The 23544-nt window shown below is 39.9% G+C and overlaps 3 protein-coding genes and 1 pseudogene across 5 annotated transcripts in view; 2 read left to right on the plus strand and 2 right to left on the minus strand.

The window, feature by feature from the left end:
* Positions 1–7765, plus strand: part of LOC311589940 (uncharacterized protein) — a 44708-nt gene extending 36943 nt beyond the window's left edge. The window contains exons 1-2 of one of the 2 annotated variants that reach the window (XM_084768688.1): positions 6252–6371; positions 7081–7765. In XM_084768688.1, coding sequence (XP_084624814.1) covers positions 7102–7374 — 273 coding nt within the window. In that variant the 5' untranslated portion in view covers positions 6252–6371; positions 7081–7101 and the 3' untranslated portion in view covers positions 7375–7765. Of the gene's footprint in view, positions 1–6251; positions 6372–7080 lie in introns of those variants that run through there. The other variant, XM_084768689.1, reaches the window with a different exon arrangement.
* Positions 4441–5670, minus strand: LOC311589927 (heterogeneous nuclear ribonucleoprotein A3-like; annotated as a pseudogene). Its single transcript, XR_014783588.1, has 2 exons — positions 4911–5670; positions 4441–4736 (listed from the first exon to the last, which is right to left on the minus strand). The product of XR_014783588.1 is annotated as a heterogeneous nuclear ribonucleoprotein A3-like (transcript).
* A 4525-nt stretch (positions 7766–12290) lies between the features above and the next one.
* LOC311589945 (uncharacterized protein) lies at positions 12291–13580 on the minus strand. The gene is made up of 2 exons (XM_084768695.1): positions 13514–13580; positions 12291–12893 (listed from the first exon to the last, which is right to left on the minus strand). Exon 2 carries the CDS (start codon positions 12872–12874, stop codon positions 12656–12658), a length of 219 nt encoding a protein of 72 aa, XP_084624821.1. The 5' UTR covers positions 12875–12893; positions 13514–13580; the 3' UTR covers positions 12291–12655.
* A 5526-nt stretch (positions 13581–19106) lies between these two features.
* Positions 19107–20776, plus strand: LOC311589943 (uncharacterized protein). The gene is made up of 2 exons (XM_084768692.1): positions 19107–19145; positions 19826–20776. Exon 2 carries the CDS (start codon positions 19845–19847, stop codon positions 20073–20075), a length of 231 nt encoding a protein of 76 aa, XP_084624818.1. The 5' UTR covers positions 19107–19145; positions 19826–19844; the 3' UTR covers positions 20076–20776.
* The last annotated feature ends 2768 nt before the right edge of the window (positions 20777–23544 follow it).

Consider the following 23544-nt stretch of genomic DNA (forward strand, 5'->3'; position numbering starts at 1 on the left):
ATTTCTAAAGTTATCTTATGAGTTGGTCTGATTCTTTGTGTTCAAATTGATGTTTCCCATGTTTGGTTAGAATTATTAACACTGCAGATATTATAGCTTTTCTTCAGAAGTACTGAGGGCTCCAGTCAATTAAGATCATTAGTGTGCCATTACTTATCTAGTCATTACTTACCTAGATAATTTTAGGACTAGGCCCATTTACATTTCACTTTTTCTCTACAGGAAGCTTATGTTTCCTGGTGGAGCCTCTGTTTTTTAAACAATAGTCATGTGTTATGATTAATTGCTCTCTCAAGTAGCCTGTCTCCAGATTTGGGCTCCCTAAAACAAAGAGTCTTTCCACATTGGCTCAAATTCCTGTCTGGGGTTCAACTGTCAAATGACTGCCTGGAATAAGAAATTTGACTCCTCTATATGTCAACTTAGTTTGTCTTCCTAGCATGAAATAAGAGTTATCCTAGGCATTAAATGGCTTAGCATAATACCTCACAGATGGTTAACTCCAAGGCACAGTCATTGTGTTACGCCATAGGCAGTGCCATCATCACTGCCAGAATATTTGCCCTTGAAGGAAGCTGTACTTTAGTTATGCTATGGAATGCAGAATTCACGAGCCTTTAACAACCGTTAATGTCGTAATAGTTTTCTTCCTCCTCTGATACAATTGGATTGTTGAGAAATTTCTACTTCTGGGAAGATGGAGAAAAAAATGTTTTCTTACTAATATTAAAACACACACACACACACACACACACACACACACACACACACACACGTTAAAATGCTAGAAGACCCTGTAAAAAGAGAGCACAGTTTAGGAATGTTCTATCTGAAGAAAGACACAGTGCTGATTGAATGCTTTCTATTTCAAGATAAGAGCTTATGTTATCTTCCTGCCTTCACCTCTCAAGTGCTGCGTTGCAGGCTTCCTCCACTATGGCTGCAATGTGCAGAGCTGGGTTTAAATCTCATGCTTAGTGCATGATTGCCAACAACTACAGAGGTACATCCCAAGTGCCTAAGTTTCCTTTTCATTGTGGATATCAAAATGGAGAAACTAAGAACAGTAATACTGATGGACATGTATCCCCCAAATTACAACATAATGTTTCATTCTATGGCCGTGGAACACATAAAGAACATTTTAGCAAGATGGAAAAATTTACAACCACCAACCATCCTACTCCAATGAAACATCACAGAAAAAAATGTTATCCTCTACTTTACCATCCCTGCTCCCCCACACTCACAGCCGCCCTTCCGTTGTCAGTAAACTCTGTGGGGACTATGGTATCCTTCCACCTTCCGGGCTCCAAAGATATGGATGAAGAATTACATGAACAGTTCAAGAATGAAATATTAAAAATCCTGTATGGTATCCTATAGACATTAGATGAGTCTATGTTTCACTGTCAATTTTGCAAAGTGAAGACTATTTTGATACCAATGTCAAATAAAGGCCATACTGAGTTAATGAGTCATCCTGAGATGAAACAAAGGAAACAAGATGCAATGTGGATGCTTCAAAGGGCTATATATTGAAAATAAGTTTTTAGTTAAGAGTGTGATTTTGGCTGGATGTTCTAGCACCAGAAGACAGAGGCAGGTGGATGTCTGTGAGTTCAAGACCAGCCTTATCTACAAAGCAAGTCCAGGACAGCCAGAACTGCAATAGAAACCCTGTCTTTAAAGACTAAAAAAGTGTGATTTTGTGCCATTTACCCTTCTTGGTGCTGAGGTTTTATCTGGTTTCAACATGCATAGGTCTTCCATCTGTCATAGTTTTTGTGAGTTCATACGTGTATCAGCCCTGTTGTGTCTGCAAGTGCAAAAAGCTCTGTATTTAGGTTACTCTTTCATATCTGACTTGAACAATCTTTTCACCTCCTTTTCTAAGTATATTATTATTTTTGAGGGTATGAACTTGATAAAGACATCTCATTTATGGGTGAATGCTCCAAAGTCCTTCACCCTGTACCTGTTGTCCAGTTGTGGCTTTCAGTGTTATTTATCTACTGCAGGAAAGGGCTTCTCTGATGACACTTCAGTGATGTATTTATATAGATTTCCTATTAGGTATAGACCTCAAATCCAATCAACATGTAATTGCTTACTCCTATAATATTTATGCCATTATCACACCAGAGGGTATAACTTGCATACAGGTCATTATTATAGATCTTAGGGTTGTATCTTGCTGAGACTGATGACTTCTTTTTGGCTTAGACAGTACACACAATAATTTCCAACACTATGGAAAGTAGAGAGCACCATCTTGACTTCTCCGTGTTGTATGACCTAAGTGTGTGGTGTCTTCAACAACAGGACTGTACCATTATGTCGTAGAAGGTAACCAGTAGCATTAGCAATAACATGTACATGTGATGTTTGTGGGGGAAGTTTCTACAGGACCCACGTTGGTCAACAACTTTGTTCTTCGGAACAGAGACGTTTCAGAGTATGGGGTTTCTCCTTCCTTGTAAGAAGGACTTGCAAAGTTAAATAAAACAATTCACTAAATTGTTAGGGAATATCCAGAAAATTGTGAACAAGGAAGATTTGGGCATTAATATTTGTATATGAGAGAATGACTATCTAATAATCTCTAAACTAGAGCTTTCTCTATAAGAATCATCTCTTCTGAGAGAAAACTGTCATGTAATGTGTTTCAGATCCTGAGACTTCAGACTTGTGCTCTCTTCCCTAGGGCCTAGGACCTACAGAGCCACGGGTTCTTGGTGTCATTAACAGAACCAATTTCAGGCATGGGTTCCATCTCATTGAGCAAGTCTTTGGATATAATCAGAGAACAGTTGGTTACTCACATAGCAGTCATGATACGATTGTGCCAATGGGAATATCATATTAGGCAGTCAGTGTAGCATGTAGGTTTCATAGATGGATGTGACAGTTGATTGTTTTTGTTCTCTGGCAGCATGCATATGAAATTCCAGGGTCATGAAAATTGACTGTTAAGGACAAGATTTCTAGGTACATATCTGATTGATTTCTTGTAATTCTGTGATTCAAGTATGTGGTATCTTCAGTGATAAACAGAGTGGCAAACAGTGTAATTATGGAGGGTAAGAAAGAATACGGTCAATAGCCTATGTGTGCTGGTCTATGGGACACCATGGACCAACAGTTAAGAATAGATAATTATTTTGTGGTACTGGGGTTTTTATTTTCTAACACAAAGTGAAGTTACATTATTATGGCCCCATTGTGAGGTAATTTATTAAAATTCTTTTTATGTACGCACATGCTTAGATTTTGGGAAGCTTCTGTAGCAGTGGCATCCAAAGGGCTTTATCAACTATAGTTTAGTGTTAGTTGTCTCTCTCCACATTTCCCCCTTTACCCTGTTTTCCCATTCCAATTTAGCCCTCTATAGTCCATCCGTCCCCCTTCGTCCATTATTCCCTTCAGCATGATGTATTTAGAACAAGAGCCTCAAAGGTAACCAAAATGATGTTATCTGACACCACAATCCCAGCTGGCCAGATAGCTTCCTGATTTTCAGGACTAGAAATCAGGCGTTTCCATCAGATGATGCATCAGATGTCATTGGGAATATGGAAAGCAGTAAGTGACTTACCGAATGAATGACTGACTTTGCCCTGTGGTATGTACACAAACCTGTATGAGCCATGCAGCAGTGATGTCACCTATCCTCAAGTGATGACTTTTTCCTGGAGGGACATGGAGAATGACGTTCAGAAGCATTGACAGCCCTAGGACCCGGATGTGCTTGACTATGGTTGATTCAGTGCCTATATGCTTCTCATAAGAGGAGCTGATACTAGTCAAAACATTATTTCATCTTCCTCATATTAGGCTTCCTTATATAATTATAAAGTAATATTACATTATAATTTTTTGGAACTTTTGAGATCTTATTCATTTGAAGGTAAGCTATAAAATATGCTATTTTTTTATTACCCAATCCTAATTATCTAAAACACACATTGCAAACATACAAATATCTATTCTCTCCACAGGCCAGTGCCCATTCATCGTGGTTTTGGCAATGTGGAGAATAGATTCCCCTTCAATTGTAAGTCAGTGGGTGTTTCTTTACAGTTAATGTTAGCAAAATTCATACAAAATAGTAATTAACAATGATCTTCTTTACTTGTTACCTTAAGAGGAAACACCTTCAGAACTGCATTTTGTTAAAGTTTCTGTACTAAAATGTACAAAAACTGAACTACACAAATATTGAAAAGTTAAAAATTCCTTAATTTTAAAATTTCTAGTACCACCATCACAATTTACAGGACAATATATCTGATGTAATGAAAGGAAAAGAAAAAGCTACAACAGATAAAAGACCTCAGGAGCGTCCATCTAATTGACACTACATTGCAAACTCTGGCTGTGACAGTCCTGAACAAGAAGGGTTTCCTGTTTAAGCTGCAGTCACTTTTCTGACTGTGGCAGATTTTTACAGTTTCTCTAATGCACTTGGGACAACTGTCTCAAAGTAACCTGCAGCTTTCCTGACAACTCCTCGCTCTCTCTCCTGCTAAGAACTATAGCCTTTCTCTGCTGTTTTTTTTTTTAACCTTCTGCTACCAAAGCCACCACTTTCACTACCAGATCCACAGCCACCACCATAGGGACTGCCTGAGCTTCTTCCACCAGAACTGACCCCTTCATGGGTCCATAACTTGACTGCTATTGCCCACTATAATTTCCAAAGTCATTATAGTTCCCACCACCACCATAGTTACCTACACCAAAACTTCCTCCTTCATTGTAACCATCATATCCTCCTCCTCCTCTTCCTCCTCTTCTTCTTCCCCCTTCTCCTCAACCATATCCACCACCTTGATTTCCATGTCCTGGTCCACCACCACCATAACCTCCTCTACTACTGTAACCAGGACCACCACCATAGTTGTCACTGTCACCTTGAAGTCTATTATATCCACCTTCACCACCTCCGTAACCACCTCTGCTGCCACCACCTCCACCACCATAGCCTCCTCTTCCACAGAAGTTTCCACCATGACTAAAATTACCTCCACCACCTCCAAAGTTTCCACCACAACCCATAAAGTTGTGAGATCCACCTCCACCACCTCTCTGTGACCCAGCAGACTGCATCTCTTCTTTGGAAAGAGCCTTTTTCACTTTACAGTTATGCCCATTAATAGTGTGGTGTTTCTGAGCAGCAATTTTATCAACTGTGTCATGGTCATCAAATCATCTCTTTTTTTCTCACTCTGCCTGTCTTTCACAACTTCTATGGTTTCAGTCTTGCCATACTTTGCAAAGTAGTCTCTCAGATTATATTCTTCTGTATTTTCTTTAATGCCACCAACAAAAATTTTCTTCACCATTAAATGAGCACCAGGCTTTACAGAATTCTCTCTAGAAACGGCTCTCCTTGGTTCCACCACACGCCCATCAACCTTGTGTGGCCCAGCACACATCACAGCATCCACCTCTTCAGCACAAGAGTAGGTCACAAAAACCAAAGCCTCTGGAACGTTTTGTTTGGGGATCTCTCATTATCACACAGTCTGTAAGTGTGCCCCATTCCTCAAAATGCTCTCTTAAGATATCGTCTGTGGTTTCAAAGCTCAGACCTCCAATAAACAGCTTCCCCAGTTGTTCGGGTTCCTTTGGATCATGGCCCTCCATTTTGAGACACGACTCACCTCTTCCAACTCAAGATCGATATGGGACCGAGAGGAAGACATATTCAAAAAATTTTTTTGTTTGCTTTAGGTTAACATTTGGAAGCCTTCTTTATTACCCTGCAAAACACAAGAAGGATCTAGCAACATCACATTAAACATTTAATGATCCATTTCCAGCTAGTCTTGCTAGAATACTGAAGGAACGAGAAGAACAAAGCTCCAGAACATATAGACTACATACAGATTTAATGAGAAATAGTCATCAAACTAAAGAATTAAGAGACGAACCAGGTCTTAGTCTTAGAATAAAGAAGTCTACGTGCTACAAAATGGCAAACAGCTGAAGTAGATGCCTTTAGAGCCAGTGAAGATGAAAGAGATAGAGTCTAAAACCAGGCAAGAGAATTTTAGACAACCAGTTATAAAATGCCCCATCATCTCCAGCTGCACCAAAACACAGACACTAAGGAAGGAGGAATGGTCTCTGAGTCACTCACTTAACCCAGTGACTGTGTCCCAGAACAGGATATTTCCTATTCTGTAGAGTCCTGGCTGGACCAGTTGTACATGAATTTGCAATTTGGTTAGGAAGCTGTTGGACCAGCCCACAATCAAGTGACTTTACACCCCACTAGGTGGGACAGCCGGTCCTATAAAAAGAGGCTTGTATGGATGACTACAGCACACTTGGTCCTCAAGCCCTGGACTACGGAGAACCTGGTGAGTCTAACTTTCTGAATTGGTCTGCATTTAAAACCTTCTAATGTAGTTAACCATGTAGAGAGCAAACTTTAGTGGTTCCACATTGTGATCATTGAGTAATTGTTGGTGACCAAACTGAAACTTAGTAATTTAGTAGAGTGAAACATTATGTTAGCTTGTTTTTGCTTTTTTGTGTCGTTGGTTAATCCCTATATGGAAAACTCAAGAAAATAGGAAGCGTTGCTTTGACAAATATTGAAAAATAGGGAAATTTTCATTTTCTTAGATTTTGGTGCCCTTTACAAAGGATTATGTCTTAGCAGGCATTAGACTTTTGTGTGTTTTTAGGCATCCTCTGATATGAACCCTTTCTTCTAGGATTTAACGGGTGCTAATGGTGATAGGGACTGGCTTTGAAATTACTTAAGTTTTCAGAAATTGGGACTGCTGTTCTTGAATATATTACTTTGTGCAAGCAATGATACTTTGCTCTTCAGAACAGAGAGGTTTCAGAGTATGAGGTTTCTCCTTCCTTGTAAGAAGGACTTGTGAAGTTAAATAAAACAATTCACTAAATTGTAAGGGAATATCCAGAAAATCATGAACGAGGAAGATTTGGACATTAATATGTGCATATGAGAGAATTACTATCTAATAATCTCTAAACTAGAGCTTCCCTATAAGAATCATCTCTTCTGAGAGAAAATTGTCATATAATGTTTTTCAGATCCTGAGACTTTAGCACAAGATGTCTTACCAACAGCAGCAGTGCAAACAGCCCTGCCAGCCTCCTCCTGTGTGCCCACCCCCAAAGTGCCCAGAGCCTTGTCCTCCTCCAAAGTGCCCAGAGCCTTGTCCTCCCCCAAAGTGCCCTGAGCCTTGTCCTCCTCCAAAGTGCCCTGAGCCTTGTCCTTTCCCAAAGTGTCCTGAGCCATGTCCCCCTCAGCCATGCCAGCAGAAATGTCCTCCTGTGCAACCTCCTCCACCGTGCCAGCAGAAGTGTCCACCCAAGAGCAAGTGAGGGCTCCAGCAGTCATCAGGACCAGCAGAAGAGAAGGGAATCCATATCACGTACTTCCGTAGCAGCACCTCCATCTTCCCTTGAGAACCTCCCATGGATGCACAGGAATCTTCTGCACCCTTCACCCTAGTTGTGCCTGTGATGACTCCTGACAGGGAAAGCATTTCCCTGACGTTGCTCTGCTCTGCTGTCAAGGGGATGCTGAGGATGCTCCTTCTTCAGTGCCTCAGTGTCCCAGGTGCTCAGGGGGAAGAGTTGCAGCAGTCCACCTGTGCCTAGAGAACACTTTCCAAATATAGCTGTCATTTTGATATGGTAGCTGTCATTGTTAATTATTTCCTGAATAAATTACAACCATGCTGATTGTATTCATGGAACTTTTTTCTCTCTTTTTTATTTTATTTTATTAATTTATTCTTGTTACATCTCAATGGTTATCTCATCCCTTGTATCCTCCCATTCTTCCCTCCCTCCCATTTTCCCCTTATTCACCTCCAAACTGTTCCTGAGGGGGATTACCTCCCCCTGTATATGCTCATAGGGTATCAGGTCTCTTCTTGGTAACCTGCTGTCCTTCCTCTGAGTGCCACTAGATCTCCCCCTCCAGGGGACATGGTCCCATTGAGACTCTGGATGAGAGAAGCATGGGAGAATAGCAAAGTAGAAGGATCCAGAGGGTCCTAGAAACCTACAAGTAGAACATTATGATAGGCAGATTTGGGCCCAGGGGTCCCGCTCAAACTAAGGCACCAGCTAAGGACAATACAGGTGGTAAACTTTAAACCCCTACCCAGATCTAGCCAATGGTCAGAACACTCTCCACAGTAGAGTAGAGAGTGGGATATGACTTTCTCACGTACTCTGGGACTTTTTTTCTCTTAAGACTCACTTTATTTCCTTTTTTTCTTACCAAATGTTTGATTTCTTGAGAGACACAATATTTCATTCTGCATAATCATTATCTCATTTAGCCACTAGTAACTTAATGAGACCATGGGATATTAAGATGTCTGTGCCCCGTGGGTCATATCACCGTCCCACACTTCACATACTTTGCCCTCACTTGTCTCCTTCTCTGCCACATTAGTTTCACACCTACATAAATCTACCCTTGATATTTACATCTGCTTCTACCATGGAAACAAATGTGCCAGCATTATTTTAAAATTGTACTTATTTTCTTTCTTTCTTTCTTTCTTTTGAGTTTAAGAATTTCAGGTTTTTTCTTGTTTTATTATAATTTATTCACATTACACCCCAATTGTCGTTCTCTGGCTCTTACCTTCCTGCTTCCACCCTCCCTCCCTCTCCCACCCTATTCCCCGCCCCTAGACCTCTGGCAGGTGGGGCCCTCCTCCCCCTTCATCTGACCACAGCCTGTCAGGTCTCATTTGGAGAGCCTGCATCCCCTTCCTCCATGTTCCCACAGGGCCTTTCTGCCAAGGGGGAGTAATCAAATTGCCTGTTTAGTTTTCTTAACATGATGGTATGAAGTTACATTCATTTGCCTGAAAACATGGTATTCTTCTTCTTTATTACGGCTTATTACTCCAGTATATATAAGTGCCACATTTTTTAAATGCATTCATCCATTGGTAAGCAGAGTGTCTGGTTTTTTAACTTATGTGGTGTGACTAGTGCTAAAATAATGATTTTATTGTCTGATGTACTTGCTCGTTCTCATGTATCAAATTCACGTGCTTTTGTCATATGCCAGTTTTGCCTTTCTGGTATTTCCGGGTAGGAAATCTCACACTGATGTCTACAATTGATGAATTAATCTACTCTCTCAAAATCAAGATATTTGGGTTTTTTTTTCCTCAAATGGTACTTGAATAACATCTTCATTGATTCGTTGAGAATATTATGCTATGCATATCCATGAAATTTACTTCACTGTGCACCAACACCTACCTACGTCTGCTCTTCCTGCCCTCCCTTCCCATCCCAACCAGCTTTAAGGTTGGCTTTGTCTACTATGAAGCCCAATTTGTGTTTCTTAGCTAGTCTAGACAGTGAGGCCTGCCCTGGAGTGCGGTCACCATACCAAGGGTCACGTCACTGAAGAAAACTGGCACTCCTTCTCCGAGAAGCTATCCACTCTCAGTAGATCCTCATCTAGTGGCTGATTTCATATTCCCGTGATGAATTTTCATCTGGTTTGAGCTTTCAAAAGACTGTCTCTACAGTACTGAGTTCGATGTCTAATTGCCTGGTTATGAGAAGAAAATACCATTTTCCAGTTCTGTCTTCACAATCCTCTCCAAACTCTTCCATGAGAATAATAATACTAAGTGCACGCAAGCCTCTTTTGCTAAGCGCCACTGATGAGCTGAGGGTCTCTGTGCTAATAATCTACTGCAATAAGAGGGGTCATTGATGCAGAGTGAGAGGTGCATTGATATGTATATAGTAACACATCATTAGGGATTGTTGTTTACTCTTTCGTTCGGCAGAATGGTGATATTGGTTGGTTTATCCCCCAGGGCCTAGGACCTATCCATCTAGTTTCCTGACCTTCTTACTAGTGCCAGCTCTGCACTTCTTTTTATTGAGCAGGGGCTTAAATCCAGGCAGAAAGTGGTTGGTTGCTAACATTCATTTGTGCTTCTGTTACACTTGCATGTGCATCTGTCTTGTACTGGCTGAGTGATTTAGAGCGCAGACTTCTGTGCAGGCCATAGAACACACATATCCTGGAAGTCAGTTACAGAGTTTTCAGTGTATGTTCAGGAGCGGCAAGCCTGAGTCATAGGTCACTTCTCGTCTCAGCCTTTTGAGGACTTTTACACAATGATTTTCACTGTGATGGAACCAGTTTACAAAACTACCAATAATGATCTTTTATTCCTTTCCACATTAGCAGTTGCTGTTCTATGGTTTTTATGGTAGTCATTCTGATCAGAGTGAGATGGAATCTCAAAGTAATTTAAGTTTGCAAATCCTGTATGATTAAGGATGTTGAACCCCTTTAAAAGTGTTTGTCCCTCATTACTATTCCTTTGTTTGAAAATTCTTTGTCTTTAGCTCATTTAATGATTCTGTTGTTTTCTTTTATTAATAATATTTTAACTGCCCAGGGATGGTGGCACATGCCTGTAATCCCAGCACTCACAGAGACAGAGGAAGGTAGGTCTGAAAGTTCGAGGTCAGCATGCTTTATGAAGCAAGTCCAGGACAGCCAAGCCTAGACAAAAAAACAAAAAACAAAAAACAAAATAAAATAAAAACAAACAAACAAACAAAAAAAAAACCCCTGTCTCGAAAAACAAAGAAATTACTGTTGCTCTATAGTACAGCTTGAGATTGTGTATGGAAATTCCTCCAGAGGATCTTTTATTGTATAGGATTGTTTTTTTCTATTCTGGTGTTTTTCCATATGAAGCTGAGAACTGATCTTTCAATGTCTTTAAAATATTTTGTAGGTATTTTGATAGGGATTGCATTGAATCTGTAAATTGCTTTTGGTAAGATGACCATTTTTACTATGTTAATTCTCCCGATCCATGAGCAAAGGAGATCCCTCTATCTTCTGATGTCATGCTCAATCTCTTTTTTCAGAGATGTAAAGTTTTTTTTCAAACAAGTCCTTTACTTGCAAAGAAATGCTGAAATTTGTGGACACATGGATGGAACTAGAAATGATCATAATGAGCAAATTAACCCAGAAGCAGAAAGACTCACATGGTATATACTCACTTATAATTGGGCGCTAGCCCAAAAGGCATGTCTCACAAAAGTCTTCACTTACCAGGAGATTGGGATAGATGTGAGGACATCCTACTGAGACTCTAGGTAAGAGACATATCGGAGATGGGGAAATAGGACCCAGAGGGTCCTAGAGACCTACAAGAAGAACATCATGATGGGTGGATTAGGGCCTCAGATTTGATCACTTCCCTTTAGTGGAGCAGGCAGGCAGCACACAGAAGAGGAAGAAGGCTCTCTGAATGAGACCTGCTATGCTGTGGCCATATGATGGGGGGAGGAGATCCCTGTCTGTGAGAGGCCTGGGGGAGAGGAATTGGGCAGAAATGAGAGGGAGTACGGGAACTGGAAGACACAAGGAGGAGATAACATTCAAGATATAATCTGAATGAATTAAAATAAAATTTAAAAGACAGTAAAGAGGATAATATGGAAAAATACTTAGAATAATATTCTCAATGAACCAATGCAGATGTTATTCAAGTACCATGGAAAGACCAACATGTCTTCATAAAGGTTTGAGAAAAACCCAAATATCTTGCATTTGAGAGAGTAGATTAATCCATCAATTATAGAAATCAATGTGAGGATCCCTCCAGTAACACAAAGGCAGAACAACTAGCATATGATTGAATGACATCAACTTGGTATATTAAAAATATGAAATAGAATATACAGTAGAGATGTCTACATATGCATCTCTATTTCAGCATTACTCATTAGAAGTAAGCTAAAATGTCAGCCTATTTATCCATTAGCAGATGAATAGATTAAGAAAATGTGGCACATACATATACTAGAGTAATAAACAGTAATAAAGTAGAATAGTTTTATGTAGTTTTCACGCAAATGAGTGTAACATTTATCATCATGTTAAGAAAAATAAGCACAATTTAAAGACAAGGATGGCATGTTTGTTTCAAAGGTAGAAGAAGAAGAGAGAACACAGGTAGGTTTATGTAGGTGTGAAACTAATATGGTAGACAAGGAGACAAGTGAGAGCAAAGTATGTGGGGTTAGGGAAGATAATATGACCTACGGGGCACAGACATATCTTAACATCCCATAACCTCATTAACTTACTAGTGGCTAAATGAGAGATTATAGTTATGCAAAATGAAACAGTGTGTCGCTCAAGAAATCAAACATTTGGTAAGAAAAAAAGAAATAAAGTGAGTCTTAATAGAAAAAAAATCCCATGAATACAACCAGCGTGATTGTTCAATTTATTCAGGAAATAATTAACAATGACAGCTACCATATCAAAATGACAGCTATATTTGGAAAGTGTTCTCTAGGCACAGGTGGACTGCTGCAACTCTTCCCCCTGAGCACCTGGGACACTGAGGCACTGAAGAAGGAGCATCCTCAGCATCCCCTTGACAGCAGAGCAGAGCAACGTCAGGGAAACTCTTTCCCTGTCAGGGGTCATCATAGGCACAACTAGGGTGAAGGGTGCAGAAGATTCCTGTGCATCCATGGGAGGTTCTCAAGGGAAGATGGAGGTGTTGCTATGGAAGTACATGATATGGATTCCCTTCTCTTCTGCTGGTCCTGATGACTGCTGGAGCCGTCACTTGCTCTTGGGTGGGCACTTCTGCTGGCATGGTGGAGGAGGTTGCACAGGAGGGCATTTCTGCTGGCATGGCTGAGGAGGAAAAGGCTCAGGACACTTTGGGGGAGGACAAGGCTCTGGGCACTTTGGGGGAGGACAAGGCTCTGGGCACTTTGGGGGTGGGCACACAGGAGGAGGCTGGCATGGCTGCTTGCACTGCTGTTGTTGGTAAGACATCGTGCTGAAGTCTCAGGATCTGAAAGACATTGCGTGAGAGTGTTCAGGGATGGACAATGCAGGAGGATTGATGGAGACTTGGAACATCAGGTACATTTCTCTCCCTAGGCTTGAACAATTTCCCCCAACTTATCTTTCAATACACCCTGGCTTTCCCCTTTCCTGTCAGCAATCTGTTGTAGGAACATTGGGAAATTGTCCTCTATTTTATGCATTTATTGAGGAGCTAATGCTTTATTCCAATAAACAATGCTGCTTTCACACAGAAATATATTTTTAGAAATGCAGCCTCATTTTTGTGTGCTGAGATACCTCAAAACCTATTCATGCCCTCTTTCATTACCCATATTAACCCCGAAGGTTATCTGGGGTTGGACATTAAAGTACAGCTCAGATAATTCCATGTTCTAATACCTGTTACGGTTTGTGGCTTTTCAAAGAACAGTAAAAGACATGTATGGAAGAGAAATATACCCTGTTCGATGAGCTACCAAATAATACAAAAGACCACATACCACAGTGGACTATTGTGTCCACTGCTAACTTTCTGGCTGCTAGATAGGTGCTGATCATCCTGAAAATCGACTAGAGCACATAAGAAGACCACAAAGACACCCCAAGTCAAGAAGCATCACTCACCAGGTTCTCCAAAGCAGACCAGGACTTGAGTGGCAGGAGTCTGCAGTCATGCAGCGAAGGACCTCTTTATAGGACTGGCTGCTCAGTTGAGTGGGAGTAGAAATGCCTTATAGTGGGCAGGTCCAAGGATTTCCCAACCGAATGCAAACCCAGGTCTGACTGGCTTGACCAGAAATCCACAAAATAGGAAATATTCTGTTCCTGGACATCATCACTGGGGTTCAATGCTGTGACTCAGTAGGCCCTCCCTTCTTTTCAGTTTCTGAGAAGTAAGATCTGATAGATGTAGATATTGAGAGATTTCATAACTGGTCACCTAAGCTTTCTTTCTCGAAAAAAAAAAAAGACAATTTTTTTTTCTCTGTTAGAATTGGTGTCTTGTTTGTTGTACCTTAATTCATTGGTATTGTGTGGTGCATAAGCCTGTTTACATTCTTGTGTTTTAGATATAATTTGCCTATGGCTGAAAGAAGGAAATTAAAAGGAATTATAGGTGTGATTTGAGCATCATCCTGGTAACCCTTGTCTCAGATACTCATCAATCCCAATTCATCCTTAGGACTCCCCGGCTTTCCATTCCATGTCACCATTTTTTCTTTTTCTTTGAGACAGACTTTCTCTGTGTGGCTTTGACTGTACTGGACTTGTTTTGTAGACCAGGCTGACTTTGAACTCACAGAGATCCACCTGCCCCTGCCTCTCGTGTGCTGGGATCAAAGGCATATGACAGCAGCGCCTGCCCCCGGTCTCCATTTTGTTTTATTGACCTAGGAAATTTTCATTTTTCTTTACATTTTCAATGAATAATGTCTTTGTTCCAATGGACAAAGTAATAGCACTTGGAAAAAATATTATCTGTAAGACTGGCAGACTAAAGTTTAAATTCTAAATCCCAGAGGGATCTCAGTGATGACAGTAACTGCATCCATCATTATCACTTGAGATGTCTCAGGAAGTTGATTAGGGTATAAAACAAAACCCAGAACAATTCAAGAATCTATATCCTGCTAATAGGGGCATTAAAAGAATTTAAAAAAACCATCTATTTGGTCCAGGAGGTTGCTTTATATTTGGAGAACAGAATGAGGAAGATGACACAAAGCCTTTAAGAATTCCCAGATTTTCTCTGAGAAACACCAGGGTATTGAATCAACATCCTTGAAACATGCCAACTTCCTATGACTGTCAGTGCTTTTGACAGTAAGGAAGGTTTAGCCAAGATTGTCACTGTGCATTTCCCTAAAGGGAAATAGATTCACAGTTTAGCACATGAGGCTAGATATTGAGAAACGCATCATTAGTGGATGGCTCATAAAGGTGAGACACATACCACCAGGCCAGGTCAGTAGGAGACTTATGACTGTCCATATTTTCACATAATACATGAAAGATCATCCTAGGAACATGTCTGGCTTCTGTCATGACAGACTGCAAAAATTACCTACTGAGTTGGAATGCCAATTTAAGACAGTGTCAGTTACAGCTTAGGGACTTCCTCTGAATATAGCCCAGTCAAAAGAATATAAAAGGTTAAAAGGAAATAATGAAAAAGAAAGAATTACGTTGTGGTAGGAGATGGAAAGTCAGGGTACATCAGGGCATACGGAGAGGGATGCTTAACATTAAAGGTCTTTTTAAAAAGTCATATACTACTCTAAAGGCATACTAAAATATATACATTTATAAAATATTTTATCGGTGTTAACCTTAAATCTGGAGTGGTAGGAGGCTGCAAGGGCCAGACTACCACAAACGGATGCTACGCAGTAGGAAATACAATCCTCAACACCAGTGATAGCTTGCCTCGTCTTAGTAAGCCAATAAGCCTCATAGAATGACCCCACTATCTTTCAGACTACTGACTGTAATCTTGTATACCCTCTAGAACTTCATGGTAAGACCCCATTTCCCTAGATATCACATGATTAAGTGAGAGGACATGGAAAGGTCTAGGAGGTATCATCTGGATACGTAGTGCCTTCTGGCCTGCTCTCATGATACTTAAAGACTGCTGAAGGAGAGAAATAATCACCAGTCTCACCCAAGTCTGAACCCTGAAGGCTACACCAATGCCTACTTGACAAGATAAGCCCACTGGTACGATGTAGCACAACTGCATGGGAGGAACCATCCAATTTCTCTTTGCATTTAAGGGTCTTCTCCATGCGAAAACGTACATACCTGGTACTGGTAAAAGGGAGACAATCTGTATCTACATAGGCCCTGGGGGATAGTTCAATCAAAACTATTATTATATTAAGAGACAAATCAACAGAGCATTCTCTAATGATGTATTGATATACTCATATTAATACATTGCTCATTCTTCATAAAAAATCTTCTACCTGCAGCAAAGTATTAGCACAGAGACCCTCAACTTATCCATTGTGCAGAAGAGACTTGTGTATGCTTTATTTGGGGTTCTTCAATGCATATGCCTCCCTTGGACCCACCGACCCTAGGCAGGAGAGAAAGAAGACGAATAGGGACAGGAGAGGTAGACATTTTTAGACACAGTTCCTTGTGGCGATGCTACTCTTCATCATCAGAGTTAGAGCAGTCCAGTCAAACATCGAACAACGGCAGCAAACTCGAAGTGTTCTCAGAGCGTTTCTCTTGCTAAGTGTCTGGAATTGAAGAGAAAGGAAGCAAAGGAGTGATGCCAAGCAATGCAAAAATGGCTGATCGTCATATTTTTAGGCTGTTTTTGTACCCTTCCATAGCCCATATAGGATGTTTTCCAACTGGCAAAGACCATGCACCCACGCAAGGCAGTTCCCTTTCTAGAGGACAAACATCATGTGCACTCTCAAGAGGCAGTTTCCAGTAAACAAACATCACACACTCTCCCACGAGGCAGTTTCACATCCCACACTTGGGATCAAAACAAAAGCATGTTTACATCCACTACACTCCCTCAACCAAAGAATTGATGAATTAAATATGGTACATTTACACAATGGAATGTTAGTCAACTATTTAAAAAAAACAATGACATCATGAAATTTTCAGGCAAATGGATGGAACTGAAAAACATCACCCTGAGTGAGTTAACCTAGACCCAAGGAGACACACATAGTATGTACTCCCTTATAAGTGGACATTAGCCACAGAGTACAGGACAACCATGACATAACCCACAGACCCAAAGTAACCTAAGTAACCGGTCAGGCCTAAGGGAGAATGCTTGAATCACATTGAGAAGAGGAAATCAAATAGACATTAGAGGTGGACGGATGGATGGAAGAAACTGGGTAGGAGTGGAAGGGGAACAGGAGGTGTCCGGTGTGGAGGGGGGCATGGCAGAAGAGAGAACTGAGGAAGAGAGCTTGAATCAGTGGGGGGATGGTATCTCTAGGACAAGCTAGAAGTTTAGGAAAATGGAAACTCCCAGGAACCTATGATGTTGTCCCTAGCATTACAGAAGATGGAACGTGAAATGGTCACCGACTGTAACTAGACTAGACTTCCAATGGAAGGACAGTGTTACCAACCAAGCCACAAAACCTTTGACCCACAATTTTTCCAGCCCACAAGAAGTACAGGCATACAAATATCTTTATCAACTATATTTTAGTGGTAGTAGTCTCTCTACATATTTCCTCCTTTACCCTGCCTTCCCATTCCAACTTAACCCTTCATTTCCCACTATTCTCCTTTCTAAATTTATTCCCTTTGTTATAAGGTATTTAAAACAAGGTCTTCAAAAGTAACCAAACTGATGTTTTCTATCACTATAATCCAAGCTGGCCAGATAATTTTCTGATTTTTAGATATCAGAAATCAGAGAATTCCCTCAGATGATGCTTTAGGTGTGATTGGGAATACTGACTACACCCTGTGATATGTGCAGAGTCCTTTTGAAACATGCAGCAGTGGTGTCACCTAGCCTCAAGTGCTAAGCTGATGACTTTTTTCCTGCAGGGACATGAAAAATGGCATCCTCAGCTAAGCCCTCCCTCTACTTTCAGAAGCATTGCCAGCCATAGGACCACCATGTGCTAGACTGAAGTTGATTCAGTGTCTATGTTCTTCTTATAAGTGTGGCTGCTAGTAGTTAAAACATTATTTCATCTTCCTCATACTAGTCTTCCCTCTCTAATTATTATTTTATCATTATTATTATAATATGCTTTATATTCATTTTTATGTTTTAAGTTATAATTCAACATATTGAATTGTGTAAGACTTATTAATCACTTTATCAACACAGGAAGGCTCTAGCAACAGCACATTAATTATTTCTTATTAAATATTTTTATTTTTTACATATATGTTTATATTATTACACATATATACAATAAACTACCTATAGCAGAAGAACCATGAAACAATCGGAAATTATATAGATGTCACATTCTTAATTTGGCAGCCTAGGAGAAAACATCTTTCCTTTTTTTGGTGTGTCTAAAATTCTGAATGTAAATCAATCCCCATCACATATTGTCATTAACAACTTAAAACATCTATCTAGACCTAAAAACATCTTAAACCCTAAAAACTAAGATTAATTGTAAAACTAAACTATCTGGTCTTCAACCCCATCAGAGACTTGGGAAAGAATAAAATTGATCACTTGAGTATACAGGGAGTGCAGGTTAGTAGCTTCCCAAATGACAAGGTGACAGAGACAGTTTGCTACCTGAACAGTCACCCAAAACTCTCTATAATGTTGGAGCATCATCTTCTGCCTTCTGGTCCAATATATCTGACAGACATATTTGTGAGGCAGGAACTATTGAGGACTTGCTTACCCTGTTTTGGCAGAGTTTGGCAGTTGACTCTGCCTGCATAAGGAGGTTCTTTGATGCTCATCATCTTTTTTGAGGTAGACTGGGTATTGCCAGGAGTTAACCTGCCTTGTCAATGAATCTTTAAAATAATAAAAACATTTTAAATGTCATATTCTGTATTTGTCTGAGGTGTTTGAAGACCTTATCTAACTATTTTACCTTATCTTTCTATAGAATCATATATATCTGTTGAAACTAAGATTCTTGTGATAAAAACATACTAGTAATTGATATGACCATGATTTGATGAACTAACAATTAACTTGTACATTAAACATTTAATAATCTTTTCCCAGTTAGTCTTTCAAGAATACTGAAAGAATGAGAAAGAACAACGCTGCCAAACATATTGATTATATGTAGCTTTATTGAGAAAGTCACCAAATTAAAGAATTAGAAGGCAGACCATGTCTTAGGATTATGAGAGTAAAGAAGTCTACGTGCTACAAAATGGCAAACAGCTGAAGTAGATGCCTTTAGAGCCAGTGAAGATGAAGGAGATAGTCTAAAACCAGGCAAGAGAATTTTAGACAAACAGTTATAAAATGTCCCATCATCTCCAGTTGCACCAAAACACAGACACTGAGGAAGGAGGAATGGTCTCTGAGTCACTCACTTAACCCAGTGACTGTGTCCCAGAACAGGATATTTCCTATTTTGGAGAGTCCTGGTTAGACCAGCTGTACATGAATTTGCAATTTGGTTAGGAAGCTGTTGGACCAGCCCACAATCAAGTGACTTTACATGCCACTAGGTGGGACAGCCGGTCCTATAAAAAGAGGCTTGTATGGATGACTACAGCACACTTGGTCCTCAAGCCCTGGACTACGGAGAACCTGGTGAGTCTAACCTCCGGGATTGATCTGTGTTTATGGTCTTCTCATGTGGTTAAGTTTGGAAAGAACAGTTTAGTGATACCACATTGTGATCATGGTTTAAATGTGAGTTACCAAACTGAAACTTAGTAATTTAGTAGCGTGAAACATTATGTTAGCTAGCTTTGCTTTTGTGTGTAGGTGGTTGATGCCCATATGGAAAACGGGAAGGGTTGCTTTGAAGACTGCAGAACAGGATTTTTTATTTATTTTCTTACATTCTGATGCCTTTTAGAGAAGGCAATTTCTTAGCAAGCGTTAGACTTCTGTATGTTCCTATTCATCTGTCTTCTGGGATTTCATAGATGCTACAGGATACAGGCATTGGTTTTGAGATTACTTAGCATTTCAGATACTGGAATCACTGCTTTTGAATATGTTATTTTGTGCAAATCATGCTACTTTGTTCTTTGGAACAGGGATGTTTCTGGGTGTGGGATAGGACCTTCCTTGCAGAAGGATTTGCACAGTTCAGTGAAACAAATGACTAAACTGGAAGGGAAATCCCAGAAAGTCCTAAAAGAAGAAGAGTTGTGGATTAATGTGTGCAGATAAGAGAATTACTATCCAATAATCTATAAACTTGAGCTTTCTCTGTGAGAATCATCTCTTCTGAGAGAAAATTGTCGTATAATGTTTTTCAGATCCTGAGACTTCAGCACGATGTCTTACCAACAGCAGCAGTGCAAGCAGCCCTGCCAGCCTCCTCCTGTGTGCCCACCCCCAAAGTGCCCAGAGCCCTGTCCTCCCCAAAAGTGCCCTGAGCCTTGTCCTCCCCCAAAGTGCCCTGAGCCTTGTCCTCAGCCATGTCCCTCTCAGGTATGGCAGCAGAAATGCCCTCCTGTACAACCTCCACCACCTTGCCAGCAGGACTATCTACCCAAGAGCAAATGAGGCCTCAGCAGTCATCAGGACCAAGGAAGAGCAGGAATCCCTCTCGCATACATCCGTAACATCACATCCGTCTTCCATTCGAAGCCTACTATAAAGATGCAGAAGAATCTTCTCCACACTTGGTCCTCCATGTGCCTGTTGTGACTGATGTGGGGAAGGCCTTTCTCTGGCACTCTACTCATGCTGTTGTCAAGGGACTGCAGGAAATCATCCCCGTTTTTCAGTGCTTCAGTATCCCAGATGCTCAGAGGGAAGATCAGCTGATGTCTTCTCAGTATCCTCAGAGCATGCTTTCCAAATCTGTGTGTCACTATTGTCCCATTTCCTGAATAAAATACAATGCTATTGATGGTATTCATGTGCTCTTTTCTTCTAGTCCTTACTTTACTGCCTTTATAACATGCTCATGTTCCTTTACCTTTAACCTTTGGTCCACATGCCCATCTGTAGAAATTGCATTTTGACTTTTGGATTACAACAATAATTTAGAATAATAACATATTTTTGGAACATAACAAAGATTATTTAGTGTTTGATTTATTTGAGGACAGATTATTTCATTCTACTCTAACTATAACCTCTCTTTTTAGGAATGCTCACTTAAGATGATTTGATGTTCAGCCATGCATGTACGACTTGGATCACATTTCTACCTATATCCCACACATTTTGCTCTCATTTGTACCCTTACTCTGCCCTAATAGTTACACATGTACATGAATGTGTCCTAGTTAATTTGTTCTGATTTTGTATTTTAAATAAACATGCCCACTTTGACTTCTATAATGTTTCTGTTTTTCTTAACACAATGATATGCAGCTACATGAACTTGCATGAATATAGCAAGATATCAATGTTCGCTATATCCATGTCCATTGTCTCTAATACAGTAACCACAAGTCACTGCTGCCACCACCTACAACATTATTAGCACCATTTCCATCACTCCACAGAGATATTAACCACAGAGGGTTCAGTGTCTAAGTGGCTTAGACATAACTAACTTGCATAGGAAATATAACCCTAGAATATATTATTACTTATATTCTACTCTTTCATTTAATTTTCTATTCTCTTTACTTCTTATGTAATATGGAAGATAAAGGGCTGTAAAGGAATTGGGGGATCATCCCACTTAAATGTTTGGCAATTCTTAAAACACAAGTCCAGAAGATAGGTGGAAATAACTTTCAAAAATTATTTATCTCCATTCAACCTTTGAAAATGTCTTTCTTTAATAGTCTAAATATTTAAATGAATTCTGCTTTGTCTCATTTCTGAAGTTATTTTATGAGTCAATCTAATTCTTTCTGTGTTCAACTTGGTGCTTCCTGTGTTTGGTCAGAGCTGTTAATACAACAGATATGGAGATTTTCCTCACAACTTGTGAGCACTCCAGTCAATTCAAGTTATGACAAATGACAACTCTGTTCAGTCTTAGGAACTGAGATATACTGTGGGGATGTTTAGTCAGCTGGGCCAACACTGAAACCCTTATGAGGCAAGGCTCCCAACCGTCATCCATCCTATAAATGGGAGGCAAGGTTCCCATGTCTCCAGACCAAATATATATATATATATATATATATAAACAATACAATTTCCGGGTCTCAGTGGGACTTTCCAGGCAAAATTTCTCACAGAGTAACATTAGTCTGTCATTACTTATCTGGTATATAAACAGCCAATTTCAAAACTAGGCCTATTTACATTTCGTTTCTTCGCTAGATGAAGCTCATTTTTCCTGGTGGAGCCCCTGTTCTTAATCAATACTCACGTTTTATGATTAGTTGCTCTCTTAAGTAGCTTGTCTCAAGATTTGGACTCCATAAAACAAGGAATCTTTCAGCATTGGGCAAAATTCCTATCTTGCTTTCAACCGTCAAATGACTACCTGGAGTAAGATATTTAACTCCGTATGTCAACTTCACTTTCTTCCTAGAGTGAAAATAACCGAGTTATCCTGGGCATTAAGTGGCTCAGCATAATGCCTGGCAGATGATTAACTCCAAGGCATTATCATTGTGTCAAGGCCTTCCACGGTGCCATCACCGCTGGCAGTGCATTTGTCCTTGATGGGAGCTGCACTTCAGCTATGGTATGGAATGGAGGATTTGTGAACCTTTGAAAACCTTTAATGTCATAATAGCTTTCTTCTTCCTCTGGCAAATGTATAATTGGAAAAGATTGCTCTTTTCATTCTCCCTTTTTGAATGTTCATGCTCTTTTTTGTACAGGAGATTTTAGCTTAATTTCTATCCCATTGAAGAGTGTGCCTGTTTCTATGGCAATATCATACTTTTCTTTTTCTTAATTTTTTTCATTTATTATTTTTACTTTTACATATACATTTATATTATTACACATATATACAATAAACTACATACAGCAAGAAGGGCCACAAAACAATTAGGAATTATATAAATATTACATTCATAGTGTTTTGCCTATTTGTATTTGGCAACCTTGGAGAAAACATCTTTACTATCTTAGTGCATCTACAATTCTGAATGTAAGTCTGGATCCATCATATCTCATCTCTAGCAACCTAAAAACATCTATCTACACATAAAAACACCTTAACTCCTAAACAACGAAGCTTAATTGTAAAACTAAACTACCTGGTCTTCAACCCCATCAGAGACTTGAGAAGGAATAAAATTAATTCTCTGAGTAAACAGAAAGTGCAAGTTAGCAAAATGAGAAAATAACAGACAGTTCTCTGCCTAGAAAGTCACCAAAAACCTCTCTATAACATTGGAGCATCACCTTCCCGTTACATATGGCAGACATATTTGTGAAGCAGGAGCTATTGAGGACTTGCTTACCCCATCTTGGCAGAGTTTGGTCATTGATTCTGCACACTTTTCTTATTACTAAGAAAAGTAATATAATTTGAACTCTGAGATGCTGATAACCGCAGCACTGTTTTAATTTTTCGTGTTTGTTTTAGGTATACTGGGCTTTTTTATCTGTCTGTCTGTTTCCATGTGAGTTTAAGATCATCTTTTCTATTTCTGTGAAGAACTGTGTTGGAGTTTTTATGGGGATTGCACTGAATCTGTAAATTGCTTTTGGTAAGATTCCAGAAGCCACTAAAGCAGGAATGGACTTGAAGAAAGCAATTGAGCTTCCTGAAGACAGTGCACAGTGTTGCAGGGCTTTGTTGGATGTGCCCTGGTGGGCATGGACCACAGAGGCTTGGAGGCTTTGTCCATAGGGTGGTTCCTGTTGCTGCTGATTTGCCTTCCCATGCTTGACATTGTTGTATCACACACACACACACACACACACACACACACACACACATTTATATACATATATGAAAATATCCCAGATAATAGATACATACATATACATTCCAGATACACATACACACCTCTCTCTCCATATATATACATATACATGCACACACACACATGCACACACATGCACACACACATGCACACACACATGTACACACACACAG

Source organism: Acomys minous (genome assembly GCF_964271855.1).
Source record: "Acomys minous genome assembly, chromosome: 19".
NCBI lineage: Eukaryota > Metazoa > Chordata > Mammalia > Rodentia > Muridae > Acomys > Acomys minous.